The sequence below is a fragment of the Nerophis lumbriciformis genome, linkage group LG11 (genome assembly GCF_033978685.3).
Source record: "Nerophis lumbriciformis linkage group LG11, RoL_Nlum_v2.1, whole genome shotgun sequence".
Taxonomy (NCBI): Eukaryota; Metazoa; Chordata; class Actinopteri; order Syngnathiformes; family Syngnathidae; genus Nerophis; species Nerophis lumbriciformis.
Window position 1 is genome coordinate 42,261,908 of NC_084558.2, and position 23,957 is coordinate 42,285,864.

At 37.6% G+C, this 23,957-nt stretch overlaps 1 protein-coding gene across 7 annotated transcripts in view; it reads left to right on the top strand.

The window, feature by feature from the left end:
• The window catches only part of fcho2 (FCH and mu domain containing endocytic adaptor 2), a 195,596-nt gene that overhangs the window by 40,897 nt on the left and 130,742 nt on the right, over window positions 1-23,957 (top strand). For all 7 annotated transcript variants that reach the window (XM_072914142.1, XM_072914143.1, XM_072914144.1 and 4 more), the window contains exons 3-7: window positions 9,750-9,824; window positions 9,899-10,040; window positions 10,124-10,276; window positions 17,790-17,894; window positions 20,712-20,810. In XM_072914142.1, the coding sequence (XP_072770243.1) occupies window positions 9,750-9,824; window positions 9,899-10,040; window positions 10,124-10,276; window positions 17,790-17,894; window positions 20,712-20,810 (574 nt within the window). The remainder of the gene's footprint in view (window positions 1-9,749; window positions 9,825-9,898; window positions 10,041-10,123; window positions 10,277-17,789; window positions 17,895-20,711; window positions 20,811-23,957) is intronic.

Here is a 23,957-nt window from a genome sequence, read left to right on the forward strand (position 1 = left end):
GGACGTGTGGCACCAAACGGAGATATTGACTTGCGGAGTAAGCACTCTTCATTGTCTAGCGGGTGACTTTTCAAATGATGCTACATATTAGCAGTGTAGCCGAGTGTCCTGGGTTTGCCTATACCGTGTACTTGTCTAATAAAATAATAAACGGGAGACATTAGAGCAGGTTCGGTAGCCACCACTTCTTTAATGTCAACATCACACACCTCCTTCCACAACCACACACGCCCGACGTCACAGCCCTACGCCAACTCTGGAGGGACAAAACTCCTCCTCCTTACCTAACGCACTCCGGTAACTTGGGACACCCATTTGACAAATTATGGTTGTCTGTTCGACATATTCCCACTTGAAGCCAAACCACCGCCAGACGATGGACCCCCTGCTGTTTTTCTTGGGAATGAATTATTCCTCCATTTGTTACCTGATTCGCACATTCTTTCTCTTGTATTACCGCTCGCACCACTCCGCTGGCATCACAGCTAAAGTTAGCCATGCTGCTACCTCTCTGCTCAGGGAGGACGTATGACGTGACAGTATGTGACGTGTGTAAGAATGTGCGCTTGCTGTCTGTGAGAAGGAGAGACCGGAAAGAGCGAGGAGAGCCTGTAGTGTAATGCCCGCAGCTAAAAGCAACTGCATGAGAACGTATACTCGATATCACGATATAGTCATTTTCTATATTACACAGAGACAAACCCGCGATATATCGCGTATATCGATATATCGCCCAGCCCTAAAAAGACGTTTTTGTTAACAAGTTAAAGGTGTTTAATGATAATACAAGCATGTTAAACACATATAGATTCCTTTCTTTCATGAAGACAAGAATATAAGTTGGTGTATTACCTGATTCTGATGACTTGCATTGATTGGAATCAGACAGTAGTGCTGATAACGTCCTCATTTTCAAACGGAGAAGAAAAAAAAGTCCTCCTTTCTGTCCAATACCACATGAAAGTGGTTGGTTTTTGGCATCTTATTTGTCCAGCTTCCATACTAGTTTTTATACACTTTACACTTTACAAGAAATACATTAGCGGCAAACTCCATATAGCTTGCTGGCTTGTTCACGCCAGCTGTCTGAGACTCTTACTTTGTTAGCACAGGCAGGATGAAGCAGCGCTTTTATTGTGAAGACAGGAACTGTGCGGTCGGTCTTTAGAGTTTTGACGACAGGTACGGCGCGAGAGTTTGTTGAAATAAAAAGTGTTTATCACCTTCCTGCGAGTTTTTTTTTTCTTAACAATGATCTGGCAGCAGCCAGCGTCATCTCACAAGACCCTCGGGTGCCGAGAATGTCAATCAAGTGACAAAAGTGACGTCTTGGTGAAGATTGAGAATCGCAAATTTTTAGGTCTATTTTTTTTAATGCCTGGCTGGCGATCTACTGACACACCCTCCGCGATGGACCCGTAGCTCGCGATCGACGTAATGGGCACCCCTCAGTAGCCTGTCTATGGCATATCCAATGTAAATTAGTATCATGTCCAGGGTGTACGGCGCCTTCCGCCCGAATGCAGCTGAGATAGGCTCCAGCACCCCCGCGACCCCGAACGGGACAAGCGGGTGAAAATGGATGGATGGGTAGCACATTTTGGAAGAGTGGAGCCTTACTTTACGTTTAAATGTATTTTTCTAGCAAGCATACTTGCTTTGTTGGTGTTGACAATGGTAACGTTACTTAGAGGTTACTTAAACTGATTGTTTACGTGAGCCGGTGTTCAGTCTGCAACTGGACACGACGTCACGTGAATCAAAAAATATGGCACCGTTTGGTCTTACCAACAAAATTCGGTCGGTGCTTATAAAAGAACCGAATTTGGTACACGTCCCCCCACCCCGATCTAATCGTAAACAAGCATGGCGTCAATCATCGTGTGGGACTTATTCACTATTTCAGAGGAAGACTTTTACATGATATTTGCACAAAATGGTCTGCAAATATTTCACGATGAGGGGGTAAAAAACATTGCTCATCAACACATCAAACCTTATCAGCCACCTGAAGTGCTATCATTGCTACGACAATGTTTTGAAAGCCAAGGAAGACGCCTGTCTGCTGTTAAAGCAACTGCCTCAAATCCGGCCCCACTATGGACTGGACTCTCACTATTATGTTAGATCCACTATGGACTGGGCTTTCACCCACATCTGCGGTCCTCTCCAAGGTTTCTCATAGTCATTCATATTGACATCCCACTGGGTTGTGAGTTTTTCCTTGCCCTTATGTGGGCTCTGAACCGAGGTTGTTGTTGTGGCTTGTGCAGCCCTTTGAGACACTTGTGATTTAGTGGCGATATAAATAAACGCTGATTGAAAGAAAGACCCGAGGACTAAAGCCATCTGTGATGTCATCATGGAAATATATATACCGTATTTTTCGGACCATAGGGCGCACCGGATTAAAAGACACACGGTCGATGAGCAAGTCTAGTCTATTCAGGTCTTTTTTCATACAAAAGGCATCTAAATAAATAAATAAATACAATTCATACTAAAGGGGTCATATTATGATTTTTTTCTAAATTTAAAACACTATCTTGTGGTGTACATAACATGTAATGGTGGTTCTTTGGTCAAAATGTTGCATAGATTACGTTTTACAGACCATTTTCAAGTAGCTTTCTGACAGTCGCTTCATGATGCGTCGTTTTGTGGGCGGTCTTATTTACAGTATGTGTCTCACTTTCGACAGCGTCTTCTTTGTTGTAGCGGTGTAGCGTGCAAGTGGAAGAAGTGGCAAAAGATAACACTAACTGTTTTAATGACATTCCGACTTTACTTAAATCAATAACGGAGCATCTTCTTCTCAATCCGGTGCCTCAATGATGCGACATCAACGCCGAAAATGTGTCCCGTGAAAAACCGTCTGACCGGAACCCTCTAATAACTAAAGTTCCGTGGGTGAATAATGTAAACTCACTACAGTTTTTAGCGCTTTGATAGCTAGTCTACTGACAGATATAAGTAAGAACTTTACGCTACTTTATAGCAGAAATGGCAACAGTGGAAGATGAATGCCACATAAGAAGATAGAGAAAAAAGAAGAAGCTTATGACTACGGTGTTGGCACGGACTACAATTGCCGACTCGCGCACATTTTCAGGACTTACGCAGATCCCAAAGACAGATCAGCAGGTACCAGAAGGTAAGAAAAGTTGGTTTTGCATAATATTGCGAAACAAAACGCCAGATAATATGTCTGTTAATAGGTGTCATTTTGCGGTCCTTATACACGCACCATAATAATACTCGTATGTTTAATGTGCCGACAATCCATCAATCGGTGCAGCTTCATAGCTTGCCGAAGTCGTACTAAAAACATTTTTGACAGATTTTTGAACGCCGTGTGTAATGTTCTATATTCTCAATGGAACTTTTAAAGTTTTGGTGTTGTTTACTGCCGCCATATTGCAGTCTACACGTATCTCTTATGTCACACTTATCAGTACCAAATAAAAGTGCTTTGAGGTCAGTAAGCACAACCAGAATTATGCCGTATGTTAGGCGCACCGGGTAATAAGGCGTACTGTCGATTTTTGAGAAAATGAAAAGATTTTAAGTGCGCTTTATAGTCAGAAAAATACGGTAATTTTAAAATCTTTTACCATTGTTAAAGATATTGACTTTTGTCAGGACTAATCCACAGGTACACAAATCCATCTTTGTTTGACTCTTTTTTTTTTTTTTTAACTCTAGGTGTGCACAAACTATAGTTAAAAATAATTATATATAAGTAAGTTAATAGTGTTGGTATTGAAAAGCAGGATGTTAAAATAGTGTATTCCTATTTTTTTTTTTTTTAAATATCTACCCTTTAAAAGTTGTTAACATGCCTTGGTTGGTTTGTAGGGGTGTGAGTCTTTTGGGCATTTAACGATTCGATGTGATTCTAATTGCTGGGGTGACTATTCGATTCAGAATTGATTCTCGATTCAACACGATTCTCGATTCATACAGATTGTTGCAATGTATTATTTGGTTTAATACTTATAATGAAACTTTTTCAAAACAGATTCTTGTGGTTGCACGGAGATGGCCTTGAAATCTTTTTTTAAAATTAATTCTTAAAAAAAAAATATATATATACCGTATTTTCCGCACCATAAGGCGCCCTGGGTTATAAGCCGCGCCCTCAATGAACGGCATATTTCAAAACTTTGTCCACCTATAAGCCGCCCCGTGTTGTAAGCCGCATCTAACTGCGCTAAAGGAATGTCAAAAAAACAGTCAAATAGGTCAGTCAAACTTTAATAATATATTAAAACCAGCGTGATGTGGGCGCGCATGGAATCGTATATCAACATGGACGAAGCTGCGTGAAAAAAGCCACCCGGCCTCTTCGCGTAAACTTAAACTTACCTTAACCACTCGCTCATCTTTTCTTCATCCATCCCTTCGAGTTAGCTTTTATGATGACGCCGGCTGGAAAGGTCTCTTTTGGCAAGGTCTTCCTTTTGAATATCACCATGGGTGGAAGTTTCTGGCCAATAGCATGGCAAGCTAGAACCACAGTGAAGGATGACTTCTCATTCCCTGTGGTGCGAATATTCACCGTACGTGCTCCCGTTGTATCCACAGTGCGGTTCACAGGAATATCAGTTGCTGTGAAATAGTAATCCGTGTGCGGATGGAGAGATTGCGTCTTTTCATGAACCGGATCCCTGTCGTTTAGTAGGAGCCATTTTGTGGTCTTTACAGATGTAAACACACAAAGGAAATGAAACGTACCGTACGGTAATATCCGCGCGCTTTTTCTTCTTCTACGCGGGCGGGTGGTTGCTTACAGTAGAAGAAGAAGCGCTTCCTGTTCTATGGGGGCGGGTGCTTACCTTGGCGGTTGCTTGCGTAGAAGAAGAAGCGCTTCCTGTTCTACCGGGAAAAAAGATGGCGGCTGTTTACCGTAGTTACGAGACCGAAACTTTATGAAAATGAATCTTAATATTTATCCATATATAAAGCGCACCGGGTTATAAGGCGCACTGTCAGCTTTTGAGAAAATTTGTGGTTTTTAGGTGCGCCTTATAGTGCGGAAAATACGGTGTATATATATATATTTTTTTTTATTTTGTATTTATTTTATTTATTTATTTTTTTAACTGATTTTTGAAAATTAGGAATCCATTTAAAATTGGGAAGAAAATATGTTTTTGCACCCCTATTGGTTTAAATTTTCAGTTATTCTTATTCTGAGTTACTGTTCTAAAAACTATTGTTTCCAAAAATAATATTTTTGAGTGTATGTTTTATCGTGTGGTTGGTGACCCATGTTGAAATTGGCATTTGGTAGAAATGTACAAGTCTTTCTTCTTCCCACTGCTTTTCAGGCTCATTAGTAGCAAAATAATATATATTTTTGTGAATTTAATACAAGAAGAAGGTGTAAATGTGGATGTTGTACTTTTGTTGTATATATACTGTATTGGCTGGAAAAAAACAAATGAACGAAATGATACACTTTGGTCAAAGAAAAAAAGAGGGCACATTGTCGTGAACAAACGGCAATATGATACACTACAGTAACAATGTCGTCAAGTTACACAACCTTCCCCCTTTTTGGCTTGGATTCTGTATATACATGTGAATTCTTAGTTTTTGATTTTTCATAATTTTGCAAAACATGTTTGTCATGTTATCATCATAATGGTGTTGAGTGTAGAATTTTCAGGACAACAAATATTTTACCATTTCAGAGTAAGACTGAAATAATACAAAATAAATGTGAATGTTTTACAGGTGCGCTGTACTTTCACTTAAAATATTTGATTAATGGATTCATGTTAAAAACAAAGATGTGGCATACCATTTTTGAATGCATACAAAATTGCATGGCGATGAATAGTTTGAATAGGGCTCCCTCTAGTGGGGGAAAAGTCACTGTGCAGTACATCTTTGCTGTCCTGAAAGGCTGCAAAGACTTTATAAAGGCAAGGCAAGTTTATTTATAGAGCACAATTCATACACAAATAATTAAAGTGCTTTACAGAAAATTACAAGAAGGCAAATTAAAAATAAAATAATCAGAATTCAAATTAAAAAATTAACAAAATCACCCGATGAAACTATTTTGAGTCAAATTAAAATCAAAGAGAGTAGATAAAATACTTTCAGTTGTCATAAGCACAATGAAACACACTCTTCTATATAATGGTGTCCAAAGTGTGGCCGGCAGCAAGCTTTTTAATGGCACATTTTAAAAACAAAAACATAAAAAGTTAATTAATTGAGCAAACCGGCGAAATGTCACAAGAAAAATGTGCAATGTTGACTCTGACACAAAGTTGCCATTCAGACTATTCTTTTCCTTAAAACTGTCATTGCCCAAAATATAATAATGAATTAAAATAAATGTTGTTATGAATTATTGACCTAGTCATTGCTCCAGTTACATCACATCAAATACTCCACTTTAAAACATTTTTAGGAGGAAATATTGCATATTTTTGAGTGTTTGCATAACAATAAAATAATTTTCTTTAAAAAAATTAGGCATAAATCGAACAAAAAACATAAAAAAAATAAAATTGAATTACTGGTAGATAGATGGATCTGAAGTTAATCGAGAGTCCTAAGTGTTGAAAGTAAAAACAAAAATGTGACTAATTATTTATCACTTTTACATATGAGTGTGGCCCATTTGGATATCCAATAATATTTGTGGGATTTAAAAAAAACCTGAAAATATTGCATATTTTGTGTTTTTACCATAAGAAAACAAGGTTTTCATTGACAAAAAAGGCATTAAACATAAATAAAATTGACCTGAATGTTGTTATTATATACCTAGTCATGGCTCCAGTTACTTCACATCAAATGTTTCACTTTAAAACATTTTTAGGAGGAAATATTGCATATTTTTGAGTGTTTGCAATAACAATAAAACAAGTTATCTTTCAAAAAAAATTGCATAAATTGAACAAAAAACCTTAAAAAAGTACAATTTAATTACCGGTTGATAGATCTAAAGTTGATCTAGAGGCGTGAAAGTAAAAAAAAAAAAAAAAAGGTGTGGCTTATTTTTTAACACTTTTATTTGAGTGTGGCCCTTTTGGCTATCCACTCATTTTTGTGGGATTTTGTGAATTATTGACCTAGTTATGGCTCCAGTTACTTCACATCAAATATTCCACTTTTAAATACTTTTAGGAGGAATTATTGCATATTTTTGAGTGTTTGCAATAACAATAAAACATGTTTTCTTTAAAAAAGAATTGGCATAAATTGAACAAAGAAAATTAAAAAAAATAATTACTGGTAGATCTGAAGTTGATCTCAAGGTGTGAAAGAGTACTTTTGTATTTCGAATAATTTTTGTGGGATTTAAAAAAAAAAAAACTGAAAATATTGCATATTTTGTGTTTTTAATCATAATAAAAAAAAATTGTAATTGACAAAAAAGGCATAAAACATAAATGTTGTTATGAATTATTGACCTAGTCATGGCTCCAGTAACTTCACATCAAATATTCCACTTTAAAATATTTTTAGGAGGAAGTATTGCATATTTTTGAGTGTTTGCAATAACAATAAAACAAATGTTCTTTAAAAAAATTTTTTTGCATAAATCAAACAAAAAACTTATTAAAAAATGTAATTTAATTACTGGTATATGGATCTGAAGTTGATCTCGAGGCTTAAGTGTTAAAAGTAAAAAAATAAATAAAAGTGTGACTAATTTTTTAACGCTTTTATATATGAGTGTGGCCCTTTTGGATATCCAATCATTTTTGTGGGATTTAAAAAAAAAACTGAAAATATTGCATATTTTGTGTTTTTACCATAACAAAACAAGGTTTTCATTGACAAAAAAGGCATAAAACAAAAAAAAAAACTTGACCTGAATGTTGTTATGAATTATTGACCTAGTCATGGCTCCAGTTACTTCACATCAAATATTCCAATTTAAAACATTTTAGGAGGAAACGTTGCATATTTTTAAATGTGTTTGCAATAACAATAAAACACGTTTTCTTTCAAAAGAATTGGCATAAATCGAACAAAAAACATTAAACAAATTAATTACTGGTAGATAGATCTGAAGTTGATCTAAAGGCGTCAAGTAAAAAACAAAAAAAAGAAGTGTGGCTTATTTTTTAACACTTTTATATGAGTATGAGTACTTTTGTATAACGAATAATTTTTGTGGGATTTTTTTTTTTAAACTGAAAATATTGCATATTTTGTGTTTTTATCATAATAATTTTTTTTTTTATTGACAAAAAAAGGCATAAAATATTAAAAAAAACTTGACCTTAATGTTTTTATGAATTGTTGACCTAGTCATGGCTCCAGTAACTTCACATCAAATATTCCACTTTAAAATATTTTTAGGAGGAAATATTGCATATTTTTGAGTTGTATGCAATTACAATGAAACACATTTTCTTTAAAAAAATGTTGGCATAAATCGAACAAAAACATTTTAAAAAAGTACATTTAATTACTTGTATATGGATCTGAAGTTGATCTAGAGGCTTAAGTGTTGAAAGAAAAAATAAAAGTGTGACAATTTTTTTTACGCTTTTATATGAGTGTACCCTTTTGGATATCCAATCATTTTTGTGGGATTTTTCAAAACCTGAAAATATGGCATATTTTGTGTTTTTACCATAACAAAACAAGGTTTTCATTGACAAAAAAAGTATAAAACATAAATAAAATTGACCTGAATGTTATTTCACATCAAATGTTTCACTTTAAAACATTTTTAGGAGGAAATATTGCATATTTTTGAGTGTTTGCAATAACAATAAAACACGTTTTCTTTTAAAAGAATTGGCATAAATCGAACAGTGTGGCTTATTTTTTAACACTTTTATATGAGTATAAATACTTTTGTATATCGAAATTTTTTTGTGTAATTCATTTTTTAACTGAACATATTTCATATTTTGTATTTTATCATAATTTTTTTTTTATTGAGAAAAAAGGTATAAAACATTAAAAAAAAACTTGACCTTAATGTTGTTAAGAATTATTGACCTAGTCATGGCTCTTGTTACTTCACATCAAATATTCCACTTTAAAACACTTTTTGGGGAAATATTGCAGATTTTCTGTATTTGCCATATAAAAAAACAAAGGTTGCTTTTACAAAAAGGGCATAACGCAAACAAAAATAAAAATATATTATATATTGCATACCGAGCACGGTGGAGGAGGGGTTAGTGCGTCTGCCTCACAATACGAAGGTGCTGAGTAGTCTGGGGTTCAATACCAGGCTCGGGATCTTTCTGTGTGGAGTTTGCATGTTCTCCCCGTGACTGCGTGGGTTCCCTCCGGGTACTCCAGCTTCCTCCCACCTCCAAAGACATGCACCTGGGGATAGGTTGATTGGCAACACTAAATTGGCCCGAGTGTGTGAATGTGAGTGTGAATGTTGTTGGCCCTGCGATGAGATAGCGACTTGTCCAGGGTGTACCCCGCCTTCCGCCCGATTGTAGCTGAGATAGGCTCCAGCGCCCCCCGCTACCCTGAAGGGAATAAGCGGTAGAAGATGGATGGATGGATATTGCATACCGTAATAATAATAAAAATACTATATTACTTTTTTTTTTTAAATTTATGACTGAGACCCTTGCGGATCCCCAGGACCAAACTTAAAGGGAGCACTAAAAGTTAAAAAAAAAAATCTATATAGTGTATTGGTTTTGATAATGAAACATATCAAAATAGTTTGGACACCCCTGATGTATATTCTCACTGATGTAATTGTGTGGTTTACCTTCAACATTAATGTCCAGGAGTGTTATTGAAGAGGCCTACGCCCGCTCCATGACCAAACTTGCCAAGACGGCAGGGAACTTTTCGCAGCTCGGGTGAGTAAGAAGCAACTTGAGGGCGGATGAAAAGCAACACAAATGATTACGTTCTCACTATCGTGTCCTCTCAGGACGTTCGCTCCGGTGTGGGAAGTCTTCAAGGGGTCCACGGAGAAGCTGGCCGTCTGCCACATGGAGCTGGTGAGGAAGCTGCAGGAGCTTATAAAAGAGGTGCACAAGTACGTGGAGGAGCAGGCCAAAGCGCACAAAAAGGTGAGGGCGACCAGACAAACGATCGCCAAGCGCTGTTGCGCAGCTCACGTGACGTTTTTTTTTATTTTACCTGTGTCGTCAAGACGAAAGAGGAGGTGGCGTCCACCTTGGAGGCCGTACAGAACATCCAGGCCACCTCTCAAGCCCTGCAGAAGTCCAAGGAGAACTACAACGCCAAAACTGTGGAGCAGGAGCGCCTCCGTAAGGAAGGAGCCACCCAGAGGGACGTGGACAAGGTGTGGGTGATACAAACACTAAACTTTGGTCATATATATTTAAATAGTCCATTACACTCTAAAGTACAGATGTCCGATAATATCGGATTGCCGATATTATCGGCCGATAAATGCTTTAAAATGTAATATCGGAAATTATCGGTATCGGTTTTAAAATTATCGGTATCGGTTTCAAAAAGTAGAATTTGTGAATTTTTAAAAATGCCGCTCTGTACACGGACGTAGGGAGAAGTACAGAGCGGCAATAAACCTTAAAGGCACTGCCTTTGCGTGCCGGCCCAATCACATAATATCTGCAGCTTTTCACACACACATGTGAATGCAAGCATACTTGGTCAACAGCCATACCGGTCACACTGAGGGTGGCTGTACAAACAACTTTAACACTGTTACAAATATGCGCCACACTGTGAACCCACACCAAACAAGAATGACAAACATATTTCGGGAGAACATGCGCACCGTAACACAACAGAACAAATACCCAGAACACCTTGCAGCACTAACTCTTCCGGGACGCTACAATATACACCCCCTCCCCCCCTCCCCCGCTTCCCCCTAACCCCCCACCTCAACACCGCCCCCCAAACCCCGCCCACCTCAACCTCCTCATGCTCTCTCAGGTCCCAAATTCCAAGCTGCTGTTTTGAGGCATGTTAAAAAAAAAAATGCACTTAGTGACTTCAATAATAAATATGGCAGTGCCATGTTGGCATTTTTTTCCATAACTTGAGTTGATTTATTTTGGAAAACCTTGTTACATTGTTTAATGCAGTGTTTTTCAACCACTGTGACTAGTGTGCCGTGAAATACAATCTGGTGTGCCATGGGAGATTATATAATTTCACCTAATTGGGTTAAAAATATTTTTTGCACAGAAGTAATTATAATCCGTAAATAATGTGCCGTTTTGGGGTGTCTGTGCTGTCTAGAGCTCGGCAGAGTAACCGTGTAATACTCTTCCATATCAGTAGGTGGCAGCAGGTAGCCAATTGCTTTGTCGAGATCACAATATGCGAGTGCCGCTAAGAAAAGGCATTGAAGCTTAGGGAAGGCTATGCAAAACGAAGCTAAAACTGAACTGGTTGCAAAGTAAACAAAACACAGAATGCTGGACGACAGCAAAGACTTACAGCGTGTGGAGCAGAGACGGCGTCCACAAAGTACGTCCGTACATGACATGACAATCAACAATGTCCCCACAGAGAAGGAATGTGTCCGCACAACTTAAATAGTCTTGATTGCTAAAAACAAAACAGGTGCGGGGAATAGCACTCAAGGAAAACACGAAACTGCTACAGGAAAATACCAACAAAACAGGAAAAAACACCAAAATAGGAGCGCAAGACAAGGACTTTACACTACACACAGGACAACAGCAAAAAACTCAAAACAAGTCACGGTGTGATGTGACAGGTGGTGACAGTACACCGACTTTGAGACAAGAGCTGTAGTGATGCATGCTTGGTTATGCTTTAAATTCATACCCAACAATTGTGAGAACGACTTTTTATTGTCAATATCGGCTACTGAGTTTCATTTTTTTAAGGATTACTGCTTGTGGTGTGCCTCAGGATTTTTTCAATGACAAAAATGTGCCTTGGCTCAAAAAAGGTTGAAAAACACTGGTTTAATGCATCCAGCGGGGCATCACAACAAAATTAGGCATAATAATGTGTTAATTCCACGACTGTATCGGTTGATATCGGAATCGGTAATTAAGAGTTGGACAATATCAAAATATCGGATATCGGCAAAAAAGCCATTATCGGACATCTCTACTCTAAAGTTGACTATGACAAGATTTTTTAAATAGATTTTTGGCACAAAATTCAACAAATTGGTGTCAAAGTGTGATGTCACGGGAATAGTCATGTCCGTTTTATCATGAAATTATTTTTTGTGTGCTGGTGCAATGAAGCATAGTTCTGTTCACAAAGCCAACAATTCTATTTTTTATGTACATTGGTATACATCAAACATACATATTAGGGGCCCTGATGTGGGATCTGAGCCGAGGATGTCGTTGTGGCTTGTGCAGCCCTTTGAGACACTCGTGATTTAGGGCTATATAAGTAAACATTGATTGATTGATTGATAGGGCTGTGAATGTTTGGGCACCACACAATTCAATTGGATTCGATTCTTGGGGATAACGATTCGATTCAGAATCGATTCTGGATTCAAAACGATTCTGGACTCAAAATCAATAATTTTCTAATAACATTGGATGTCAGTTCTATGATTAACTATATTCCTCCATAAAATAGATAAACAGCTCTGATCAATTTCTATATTACTTTAAAGAAAACTGGATTTGTTTGATAAAATTCTACCCAAGCATTTGATAAAGTGGCTGGACAGGACAGACTGTTGGAACTTTGATTTTTGATTTCTTTGAATCGATTAAGAATCATTCCAGTTATATATTTTTTGACACCCCTAGTACATGTATCGTACATTAGTGGTGCTCAAAAAAATTTATTTACACCTGAATCGAAATTTTTATTCATCCTTAATATAAATCGATTCATAATTTTACTAAAAATCAATACAAAAATGTATTACCGTATTTTTCGGACTATAAGTCGCAGTTTTTTTCATAGTTTGGCCGAGCTCCAGTGCGACTTATATATGTTTTTTTCTTTTTTTATTATGCATTTTCGGCAGGTGCGACTTATACTCTGAAAAATACGGTATTATCAGAATCAATTTTAAAAACAAGTTTTTAGGCCATATCCATGCAACCAAAAGGAGCTTTTCTAACCTGTTTTGAAAGTGTCATTATAAATGGCCCTGCGATGAGGTGGCGACTTGTCCAGAGTGTACGCCGCCTTCCGCCCGATTGTAGCTGAGATAGGCTCCAGCGCCCCCCGTGACCCCGAAGGGAATAAGCGGTAGAAAATGGATGGATGGATGGATTATAACTATTATAAATAATACATTGGGAGAATCGTGTTGAATCGTGAATCGATTCTGAATTGAATCGTCAACCCCAGGAATCAGAATCGGACCGAATCGTTAGGTGACCAAGTATTTACACCCCTACTATACATATTTACGGTATGTATGTAATGGTTATATTTAGATTACATTACATCTGTGCTATTTATTCATGGGGTAAAAGCCTTTGGGGGAAAAAACGCAAACAATAGACCCACACATATAAAGTCCTTAAAATGCCCATTTGTGATTTCATTAATTTTCCTTTATTCAACCAGGTAAAAACTAATTGACATTAAAATCTCTTTTGCAAGAGCAACCTGGCCAAGAAGGCAGAAAAAACAGGTTTCATAAATACATAGAACAACAAAAAACAGTAGCAGTCACACACTATACTTAAAAGCACAAATTACTAACAATAAAAACACGCAATAGGTAAAACAATAAAATGTTTTAATAAAATCAAGTTTAAAAACAAGTACAGTGCCCAATAGAAACAGACTCTTCTTTTAAAATGGCCTGAAATCCCCCCAAAGTGATCAGTTCAGGTAGCCTCGGATCCTTTTGTAATTCATTCCGTGACCATTCCATGGAGCAGCAAATCTGAAGGTTTTTTTTTTTTTTTTTACAGAGACTTGTGTTGGCTCTAGGAACCAACATGCCAAGTATGCCCTGTGACCGCAAACTGTGATACTTATAATGTATACATTTGAATAAACCTTTATAATATACATTGTACAGTTACTAAACACAGTTTTACACATTACAAACCCACTAACAGGCATACAGTATTAGGAGTGTCCCGATACAACTTTTACACTTCCAATACCAATATTTGAGCCTTGAGTATTAGCTGAAACCGATATTGATATCAGCAGGATTCATGCATACTTTTATTTTGTAGTGTTTAATGTTATATAAGGTTTGATAAAGCCAAAGCAATAGATGGTAAAGAATGTGCGGCCGCAGTATTCATGGACTTAACAAAAGCATTTGACACAATTAATCATGATATTTTAATACGGAAATTAGAACGATATGGCATCAGAGGTTTGGTCTTGAACTGGGTAAGAAGCTATTTAACCATCCATCCATCCATCCATTCATTTTCTACCGCTTATTCCCTTCGGGGTCGCGGGGGTTGCTGGAGCCTATCTCAGCTACAATCGGGCGGAAGGCGGGGTACACCCTGGACAAGTCGCCACCTCATCGCAGGGCCAACACAGATAGACAGACAACATTCACACTCACATTCACACACTAGGGCCAATTTAGTGTTGCCAATCAACCTATCCCCAGGTGCATGTCTTTGGAGGTGGGAGGAAGCCGGAGTACCCGGAGGGAACCCACGCAGTCACGGGGAGAACATGCAAACTCCACACAGAAAGATCCCGAGGCCGGGATTGAACTCACGACTACTCAGGACCTTCGTATTGTGAGGCAGACGCACTAACCCCTCCTCCACCGTGCTGCCCTGCTATTTAACCAACAGGAAGCAATAAGTGAAAATTGGTGAAAATATGTCAACACGGCGAGATATATCTTGTGGTGTACCCCAGGGATCAATACTGGGACCAAGATTGTTTAATCTTTATATAAACGGCATTTGTAAAGTTACAAAGGACTTAAAGTTAGTTTTATGTGCAGACGACACAACTGCTTTCTGTTCAGGAGAGAACACACAGAAGATAATACAAATAATAACAGAAGAAATGAACAAATTAAAAAGATGGTTTAACAAAAACAGACTATCTTTGAATCTCAGTAAAACTAAAATAATGCTATTTGGTAACATTAGAAAAGAGCACCATACACAAATACAAATAGACGGAGTAGACATTGAAAGGGTAAAAGAAACAAGATTTTTGGGAGTATTAATAGATGATCAAATGAACTGGAAATCTCATATACAAAACATACAACATAAGGTGGCAAAAAACAGTTCAATAATGAATAAAGCAAAATACGTCCTGGGCCAAAAATCACTTCATATTCTCTACTGCTCGCTAGTGTTACCATATCTGAGTTATTGTGTAGAAATATGGGGAAATAACTACAAATGTGCGCTACATTCGTTAACCGTGTTACAAAAAAGATTAGTTAGAATAATACATAATGTTGGATATAGAGAACATACAAACCCTTTATTTATAAGGCCAAAAATATTAAAGTTCGGTGATTTGGTAAAATTGCAAACAGCTAAAATGATGTACAAAGCAAACTACAACCTGCTACCAAAGAATGTACAACAATTATTCTCAACTAAAGAGGAGAAATATAACCTAAGGGAAAAAATAATTTAAAACATTTGTACGCACGTACAACACTTAGAACCTTTAGCATATCAGTATGTGGAATTAAATTATGGAATGGATTAAGTAAAGAAGTTAAACATTGTACTGATATGATCCAGTTTAAGAGGTTGTTCAAAATAATAGTGCAAAGAACAAAGAAGAATTATGAGAAATACTTTCAACCTTATTGAAAGTAAGATATTCTTCATCTCAGTATGTTAATAATGACTGAATTAATTAATTATATATTACAAAACTGTTGTGTATACTAATTCACAGATGTTATTTTATTATATAAAAAGGTCAGTAAATGATTCTATATAATTGTAAACGCTCTGAAGTGGGAAGGGGTAGGATTAAAATAAGCTTTGCTTCTTCCTACTCCTTTTCGGACATGATGTAAAGTGAAATGATATGAAATTGTGTGATGTATTATACTGTAAGTGTGTTCATGTTCGAAATAAACTAAACGAAAGAAAGAAATTAATTAAGGACACTTATTACGTATGTCTAGCTTGTGTGCTATTGTGTGCTTAGCTGTTGTGTAGCTGCTAGCATGTTTACCTTTTGTAAATGACTTGACTGAAATAGAAGAAAACCTTGTGTGCTTATCAGAGGACATTTAGATTATAAAAACACTGCAGGACTGCCTGTATCAGACATTTTATTTGCAAGCCAATATAATCAAATACCGTATTTTTCGGAGTATAAGTCGCACCGGAGTATAAGTCGCACCTGCTGAAAATGCATAATAAAGAAGGAAAAAAACATATATAAATCGCACTGGAGCCGGCCAAACTATGAAAAAAACTGCGACTTATAGTCCGAAAAATACGGTACTTGTTTTTTGATGATATTAGGCCCATATTTGATATCAATATCATCTTTCTGTGTGGAGTTTGCATGTTCTCACCATGACTGCGTGGGTTCCCTCCAGGTACTCCGGCTTCCTCCCACCGCCAAAAACATGCACCTGGGGATAGGTTGATTGGCAACACTAAAAATTGGCCCTAGTGTGTGAATGTTGTCTCTCTATTTGTGTTGGCCCTGTGATGAGGTGGCGACTTGTCCAGGGTGTACACCGCCTTCTGCCCGAATGCAGCTGAGATAGGCTTGACCCCAAAAAGGGACAAGCGGTAGAAAATGGATGGAATATCCAATCAGGACTCTCGTGCACAGTATTGTCCTCACAAAATGTCCTAGTTGCACAACATTAGGTCTTGTCAAAGCTCCTCCCTGCTGGAAAATGTTAAGTGAATTGACTTGTGAGACAGCGCCCTCTCCTGGATTCATTGATGCGTCACTCATTTTCCCCTGCAGATAGTGCCATCAAGCCACTTTATATTTAAATGACCATAAAAGCTTCTTTTTTTTCTCCATCTAAAGCCAATAAAATACATTTATAAATAAGCATGGGGGTCATTGCTTAATGTAGGCGGGTGTCCACTGGACCCACTTTTATGGTAAATCTTCCATAGAATTCTATTTATTCCCAAAGATTCTGTTCAACTTACTTAACGTAATACCTATCTGGGTTAAATCTTTTATTTAGAGCAGTGGTGTCCAAAGTGCGGCCCGGGGGCCATTTGCGGCCCACAGCTTATTGTTTACCGGCCCGCCAAAGCTGCTATGCAGGCTGTTTGTTTTCTTTTGTGTATCTTTATTTTTATTTTTTTGCCATTGCTCAAAAAAAAAAATCAATGATATAATGAATTATTGTCCTATTCAAGGCTCCAATTATTTGAAATATTTCACTTTAAAATGTTTTATGTGGAAAATATTGCATATATTGTGTGGTTGCCATACAAAAACATTGTTTTCTTTGACAAAAGAGCATAAAACAAACAAAATAATAGTTCAAACGTAAAATCGACAGCTATATCTGAAGTTGATTTCATAACTTAAGTGTTGAAAGTTAAAAAAAATAATAATAAAAATGTATTACTTTAAATACTGCATGTTTCAGTTTTGTCTTTGACAGAAAAGGCATAAAACCTTTTTGTTTGTTTTTTTTACTTTATATCAACCTGAAGTTGATATACTGTAGAGATTTACTGTAAGCGTTAAATAAAAAATAAAAATAATAATTTGACTTGTTTTTAACATTTTAATGACTTAGACCCTTTATGGTCCCCGGGAGCCCTAAACGTAACAAAAAAAAAAAAAAAAAACATATATTTTGTTATAGTTTGAAAATTAAAACTATTAAAATGGCCCCCGCATGCTTAAATTTTTCCACACCCCTGATTTAGAAGAACACTGTTTCTTTCTTACAGGCGGGAATCAAAGCCAAAAAAGCCACAGAGACCTACAAGTCCTACGTGGAGAAATACGCCGTAGCCAAGTCTGAGTTTGAACAGAAGATGGCGGAAACTGCACAGGTATGAACTTCCTCTTTTACTGCCATGTCTTTTGTTTTAGGGAGTATGTTGGGGAATACAGTAGAACCTTAGATTGTATGAGGATAATAACTTCACTCTGGAACGGATTATTTCTATTCCAATTACTTCCAGAAGGAATGTTGTCTTTATATTCGTGTGTTTGCATCCATTTTAGAGATCGACCCACATGTTTTTTTCAGGGCCGATTATTACGATTACGATTATAAGTGTCAGGTTCAAACACTGATGACATCTATTAAACAAGACAAGAAGCAAGGAATCAAACAGAGACAAAATTAAATTTGGCTCAATGAAGAGAAACGCGTACACCTGTACCCTTGTACAGTGTCACCACGCTCTGACGAAAGATTGTGCGCCTCCTCTTTTATTTGGACTTTCCCTGATTACATGGCAATAGCTGTTTCTAAGGGACCTGGGTCGTAAACAGCCATCGCCTTTGATTACAAAAAGTTGAAAGAAAAGGTCGTAAAACAGTTAAAAGAAAAGTTCCCTGAAGGGGAGTCAGGTCCTGCTTCCTCTCCGCTTTGTTGCTCTCGGGTCAAGACAAAATCTTTCTGTGGATTACAATACATCAAAGAAACAGAACACCTTCATGTTGCTTCCCGTCCTACTCAGTGGAGTTTTACAAGCCTTCTTCTTTGTAGGATCAAAGACAGCTTTTGTCTTCTCGCCGGGAACTCATGGCAACACAAAGTTTTGTGATAACTTCGATACAATTATTCTGACAATAAGTAGTCAAGTATAACCGATGTTTGGAGCCGATATTAGTAAAAGTTATTTAAACATGAATAGCATATGTCAATAACGGCGGGATAATTTTTATTAAGGAAATGTAGGACAATTGGCGACATATTGTTTTTTGCGGCGCTAATGTTGTGGGTAATTTAGCACACACCTTTATTACGTGTGTCTAAGAGGAACATCAACATTTGCATTTCAAAATATGGGAAATCTCCCAGAAAATTTTTTTAAAAATATGGGGTTTCACAATAAAATCACAAACCCTTGCCATATACACAATTGTATAGCAGTTTATGGATTTAAATTGTGAGTTTTCCTTGTGAGAAACCGTAAATTAATACAAACATTTCAATAAAAAAAAATTTTGGCTCCTCCACAAAGCTTATATTTGAGTCATTTTTCAAGCTGGCTGACATTTCTTTTTAACAGAAAGTATGAGAAGGTGTGAGTGTTGTGGAATCCATCTTTGCAGTAGCGAAAAACAAACAAAACAGGACCCGGTAGACGCCAGAGAAGAAGGACAAAAACGGGATTTCCCGGCAAAAATGGAAAGTTTGTAACAGAGGAGACGGACTATTGGCGACTAGCACTGCAGGTAGAAGAGGAATGGGGTCGTGCTCGTACGAGCACCGCAGTGAAAGCAGACCGTGGAATAATTTTTAGAAGAACTCAAATGCCTTGTTAGATATCAAAACCTATTTAGGGAGAATTACTGACAATGAGGGTATTTTTTAATCGTAATTGTGCTTTAGCAAAAACGTAACTTTCTCATGCAGGGCACACAGGCTGGTGCTTGTTGAGCAGTGGTTATTACTATCAACTTCACTAGTTATTTATTTTAAATACTAGTATTATATTTGTATTTATTGTATCTGTTGATGTTGTTCTGGCTGATACCGATATAAAAAGGCATATATGGCAAAATGCCAAATATCCGCGGTGATAAACGGTCGATCTCTAATTTTGTTATATATTGTATATATTATATAAAACTAGGGATGTCCGATAATGGCTTTTTGCCGATATCCGATATTCCGATATTATCCAACTCTTTAATTACCGATACCGATATCAACCGATACCGATATCAACCGATATATGCAGTCGTGGAATTAACACATTATTATGCCTAATTTGGACAACCAGGTATGGTGAAGATAAGGTACTTTTTAAAACAATTAATAAATTAAGATAAATAAATTAAAAACATTTTCTTGAAAAAAAAGGAAAGTAAAACAATATAAAAACAGTTACATAGAAACTAGTAATTAATGAAAATTGGTAAAATGAACTGTTAAAGGTTAGTATTATTAGTGGACCAGCAGCACGCACTTACGGACTGTATCCCTTGCAGACTGTATTGATATATATTGATATATAATGTAGGAACCAGAATATTAATAACAGAAAGAAACAACCCTTTTGTGTGAATGGGGGAGGGAGTTTTTTTGGGTTGGTGTACTAATTGTAAGTGTATCTTGTGTTTTTTATGTTGATTTAATTAAAAAAAAAAAAAAAAAAAAAAATTAAACGATACCGATAATAAAAAAAACGATACCGATAATTTCCGATATTACATTTTAACGCATTTATCGGCAGGCCGATATTATCGGACATCTCTATATAAAACTATAATATATTATAATAATATAATATATCAGTATATATTATATACTGTATATATAATATGTCAATATTACATATATGTTATATTGCTACTACGGTACATTTTTAGTCTACTTTATACCTGCATTATCCTTTCCATCCTTTGTAACTGAGCTACTGTGTGCAACAATTTCCCTTGTAGATCAATAAAGTTTAAGTCTAATCCATTTTCATGACCTCCATCTCCAGTTTATCATTTCCTATGTGCTTGTGCCCTCTGAAGATTACCACACAAGTCAAGATCCAATTAGTTTCACTTAAACATGAAAAGTAAAACACATTTTGCGGCGAGCAGGACGACGAAAGACCACCCAGATGTGTGTGATTAATTCCATTTTTTATTTGTCAGCAACAAATAATGATGTGTTCGTGTTTTTGTACAACCAACAGAGGTTCCAAGACATTGAAGAAAGCCACATTCTCCACATGAGGGAGATCATCCAGTCGTATTCGCAATCCGTCGACGAAACACACGTTCAAATAGGGGAGGTGAGTACACACACACACACACACACACACACTCTTATATGGTCTGGAACATTCCATCTTGCAGAGTAAGGTGTTGACCCGGGGGGGGGGCGTGCTGACTGGGTTCACTGGGTGTCATATCAATTAGTGTCGGCTTTGATCTCGCTAATCGTTTAACTGAGACGCAGGAAATGCTCAACTCAGCCTTTTACGAGCAACAATTAAAAACTGATCCAAACTCCCCGTTGGTCTCAAACACCTCCGTCACGCTTCAGGACTGGCAGCTAGACATGTTTCACGCATCAGAACTTCGTTAACAGCAATGATAATCAGCAAACAAGACCAAGGTGACGATGCTGCACTTCGCCTGTCGCCCGTCAGGGGGCGCTCAACTCCACGGAGTGACCGCCTCCCTTTCCCGCCTGCAGCTGACGCGGCCGGTCGGAAGGAATGAGCAGCGACAGGCCACCGCAGGTTATTTAGCGCCGCACTTCCTGTGTTATTTTGTGAAGGAGGCCGGCGGCCCAGCCCGGTTTTTAAAAAAAAGCAGCGCTCGACGACCAGCTCTGCATTTCTCTCTCAGAGCCAGGAAATCACAAGCGGTCATTGTGGTTTGCCGATAAATGTTTAGGTTACGAGAGAGAACGCCGCTCTCGCATGGGCAGAGGGTGCGCAATATTGTGCTGAGTCACCTCGCCCGGCGGCATGCGTGCTGACAAGCGGACACATAAATCCTACGGCATGTTTACATGCACAAATAAACTTTCTTTCTGCGTAGATGAAAACATTTACACTCCAAGGAAGAACCAGATGCATCTCATAACACAACGTAATGCCACGTCTCGCAATGTTGATGTCAGCGCAGTCTTAATGTTTTCCTAATTCTTTGTGTTGGCCTCTAGTAGTAAGTAAGTGACAATATTAGTATGGTAAACCTTAAAATGGCCACAAGTCATACAATGCTGACAGCAGTGCAAGTAGACTATTGTGCAAATATACCCATAAGGCAGACCTGGGCAAAATACGGCCCATTAAGATTTTCAATCCGGCCCACCGGGCCTTCTACATAATTTTTTAGACCTTTAACATCAAAACTGTCGCCGCCATTATTTTATTTTTTATTTATTTTATTTATTTATTTATTTATATTTTTATTTTTATTTTTATATATATATATATGTGTTTTAATGAATGTATTAATTAATCCAACAAAACAATACACAACAATACCATAACAATGCAATCCTTTAACATCAAAACTGTCACCGCCATTATGATGTGCAGTGCTGTTTTTAAATGACCGTAAGTCTTGAACTATAGAAAGTATTTCAATGGTTGATATCTGCACTTTTGGTTGTTATAGACTTAGACTTAGACTTCCTTTTTATTGTCATTCAAATTTGAACTTTACAGCACAGATAAGAACGAAATTTCGTTACATAAGCTCATAGTAGTGCAGGATAAAAAAGCAATAAGGTGCATGTATAAATAAATAAATAAATGTATATAAATAATATATAAATATGTATATATAAAATAAATAAATATATATAAATGAATAAATAGATTACTGCACAGATAAATATATTGCACTTTTTCACATGCGTCCACGTTTATGTATGTATGTTATATTGTCTTTTTTATTCCAGCGAGTTAATCCATTTTGGGGGGAGTTGAGAGGATAATTTAATTATGATGCGTTCAAGAGTCTTACGGCTTGAGGGAAGAAGCTGTTACAGAACCTGGAGGTTCTGCTTCAGAGGCTGTGGAACCTCTTTCTAGAGTTCAGCAGTGAAAACAGTCCTTGGTGGGGGTGGGAGGAGTTTTGCAGATTTTCTGAGCCCTGGTCAGGCAGCGGCTTTTTGCGATCTCCTGGATAGGAGGAAGAGGAGTCCTGGTGATCTTTTCCGCCGTCCTCAACACTCTCTGGAGAGACTTCCAGTCTGAGGCACTGCAGGCTCCAGTCCAGACAGAGATGCTGTTGGTCAGCAGGCTCTCTATAGTGCCTCTGTAGAATGTGCTGAGAACGGGGGGAGGGAGCTGTGCTCTTTTCATCCGACGCAAAAGTGGGGACTAGGTTGTATTGTCAGTTATCTGCACCCCCAGGAACTTGGTGCTGCTTACTTTCTCCACCGCTATGCCGTTGATGTAGAGTTATAGTTATAGGAGTTATTACGGTAATCTACGTCACAGCAAATCAGACCAGGAACAAAGCAGAGTGTGTGGGGTTTGTTTTCACTGGGGTGAGTTTTTCCTTGCCCTTATGTGGGTTTTGTACCGAGGATGTTGTTGTGGCTTGTGCAGCCCTTTGAGACACTTGTGATTTAGGGCTATATAAATAAACATTGATTGAAAGCTGCCAGCCCGAAACGCATGTGTCAGGAACAGATGCGGAAACAAATTTTTACTACACATTTCTGCATAAAAGTGATAATATATATCATATGTTTATTACCCTTTCATTAGGGTAATAAATAACTAGAGATGACCGATAATATCGGCAGTCCGATATTATCGGCCGATTAATGCTTTAAAATGTAGTATCGGAAATTATCGGTATCGGTTTTCAAAATTATCGGTATCGGTTTCAAAAAGTAAAATTTATGACTTTTTAAAACGCCGCTGTACACGAACGTAGGGAGAAGTACAGAGCGCCAATAAACCTTAAAGGCACTGCCTTTGCGTGCCGGCCCAGTCACATAATATCTACGACTTTTTACACACACACACACACACACACACACACACACACACACACACACACACACACACACACACACACACACACACACACACACACACACACACACACAAGTGAATGCAAGCATACTTGGTCAACAGCCATACAGGTCACACTGAGGGTGGCCGTATTAACAACTTTAACACTGTTACAAATATGCGCCACACTGTGAACCCACACCAAACAAGAATGACAAAACACATTTCGGGAGAACATCCGCACCGTAACACAACAGAACAAATACCCAGAACCCCTTGCAGCAGTAACTCTTCCGGGACGCTACAATACACCCCCCGCTACCCCCACTTACTTATCGACAAAAAAGCCATTATCGGACATCTCTACCTTTCATTCATATTTTTTTCATATCTGGTCTGAGAAGTAAGAGGAGCGATGTTCATATGCTGTTAATATTCACTGTTTTATTG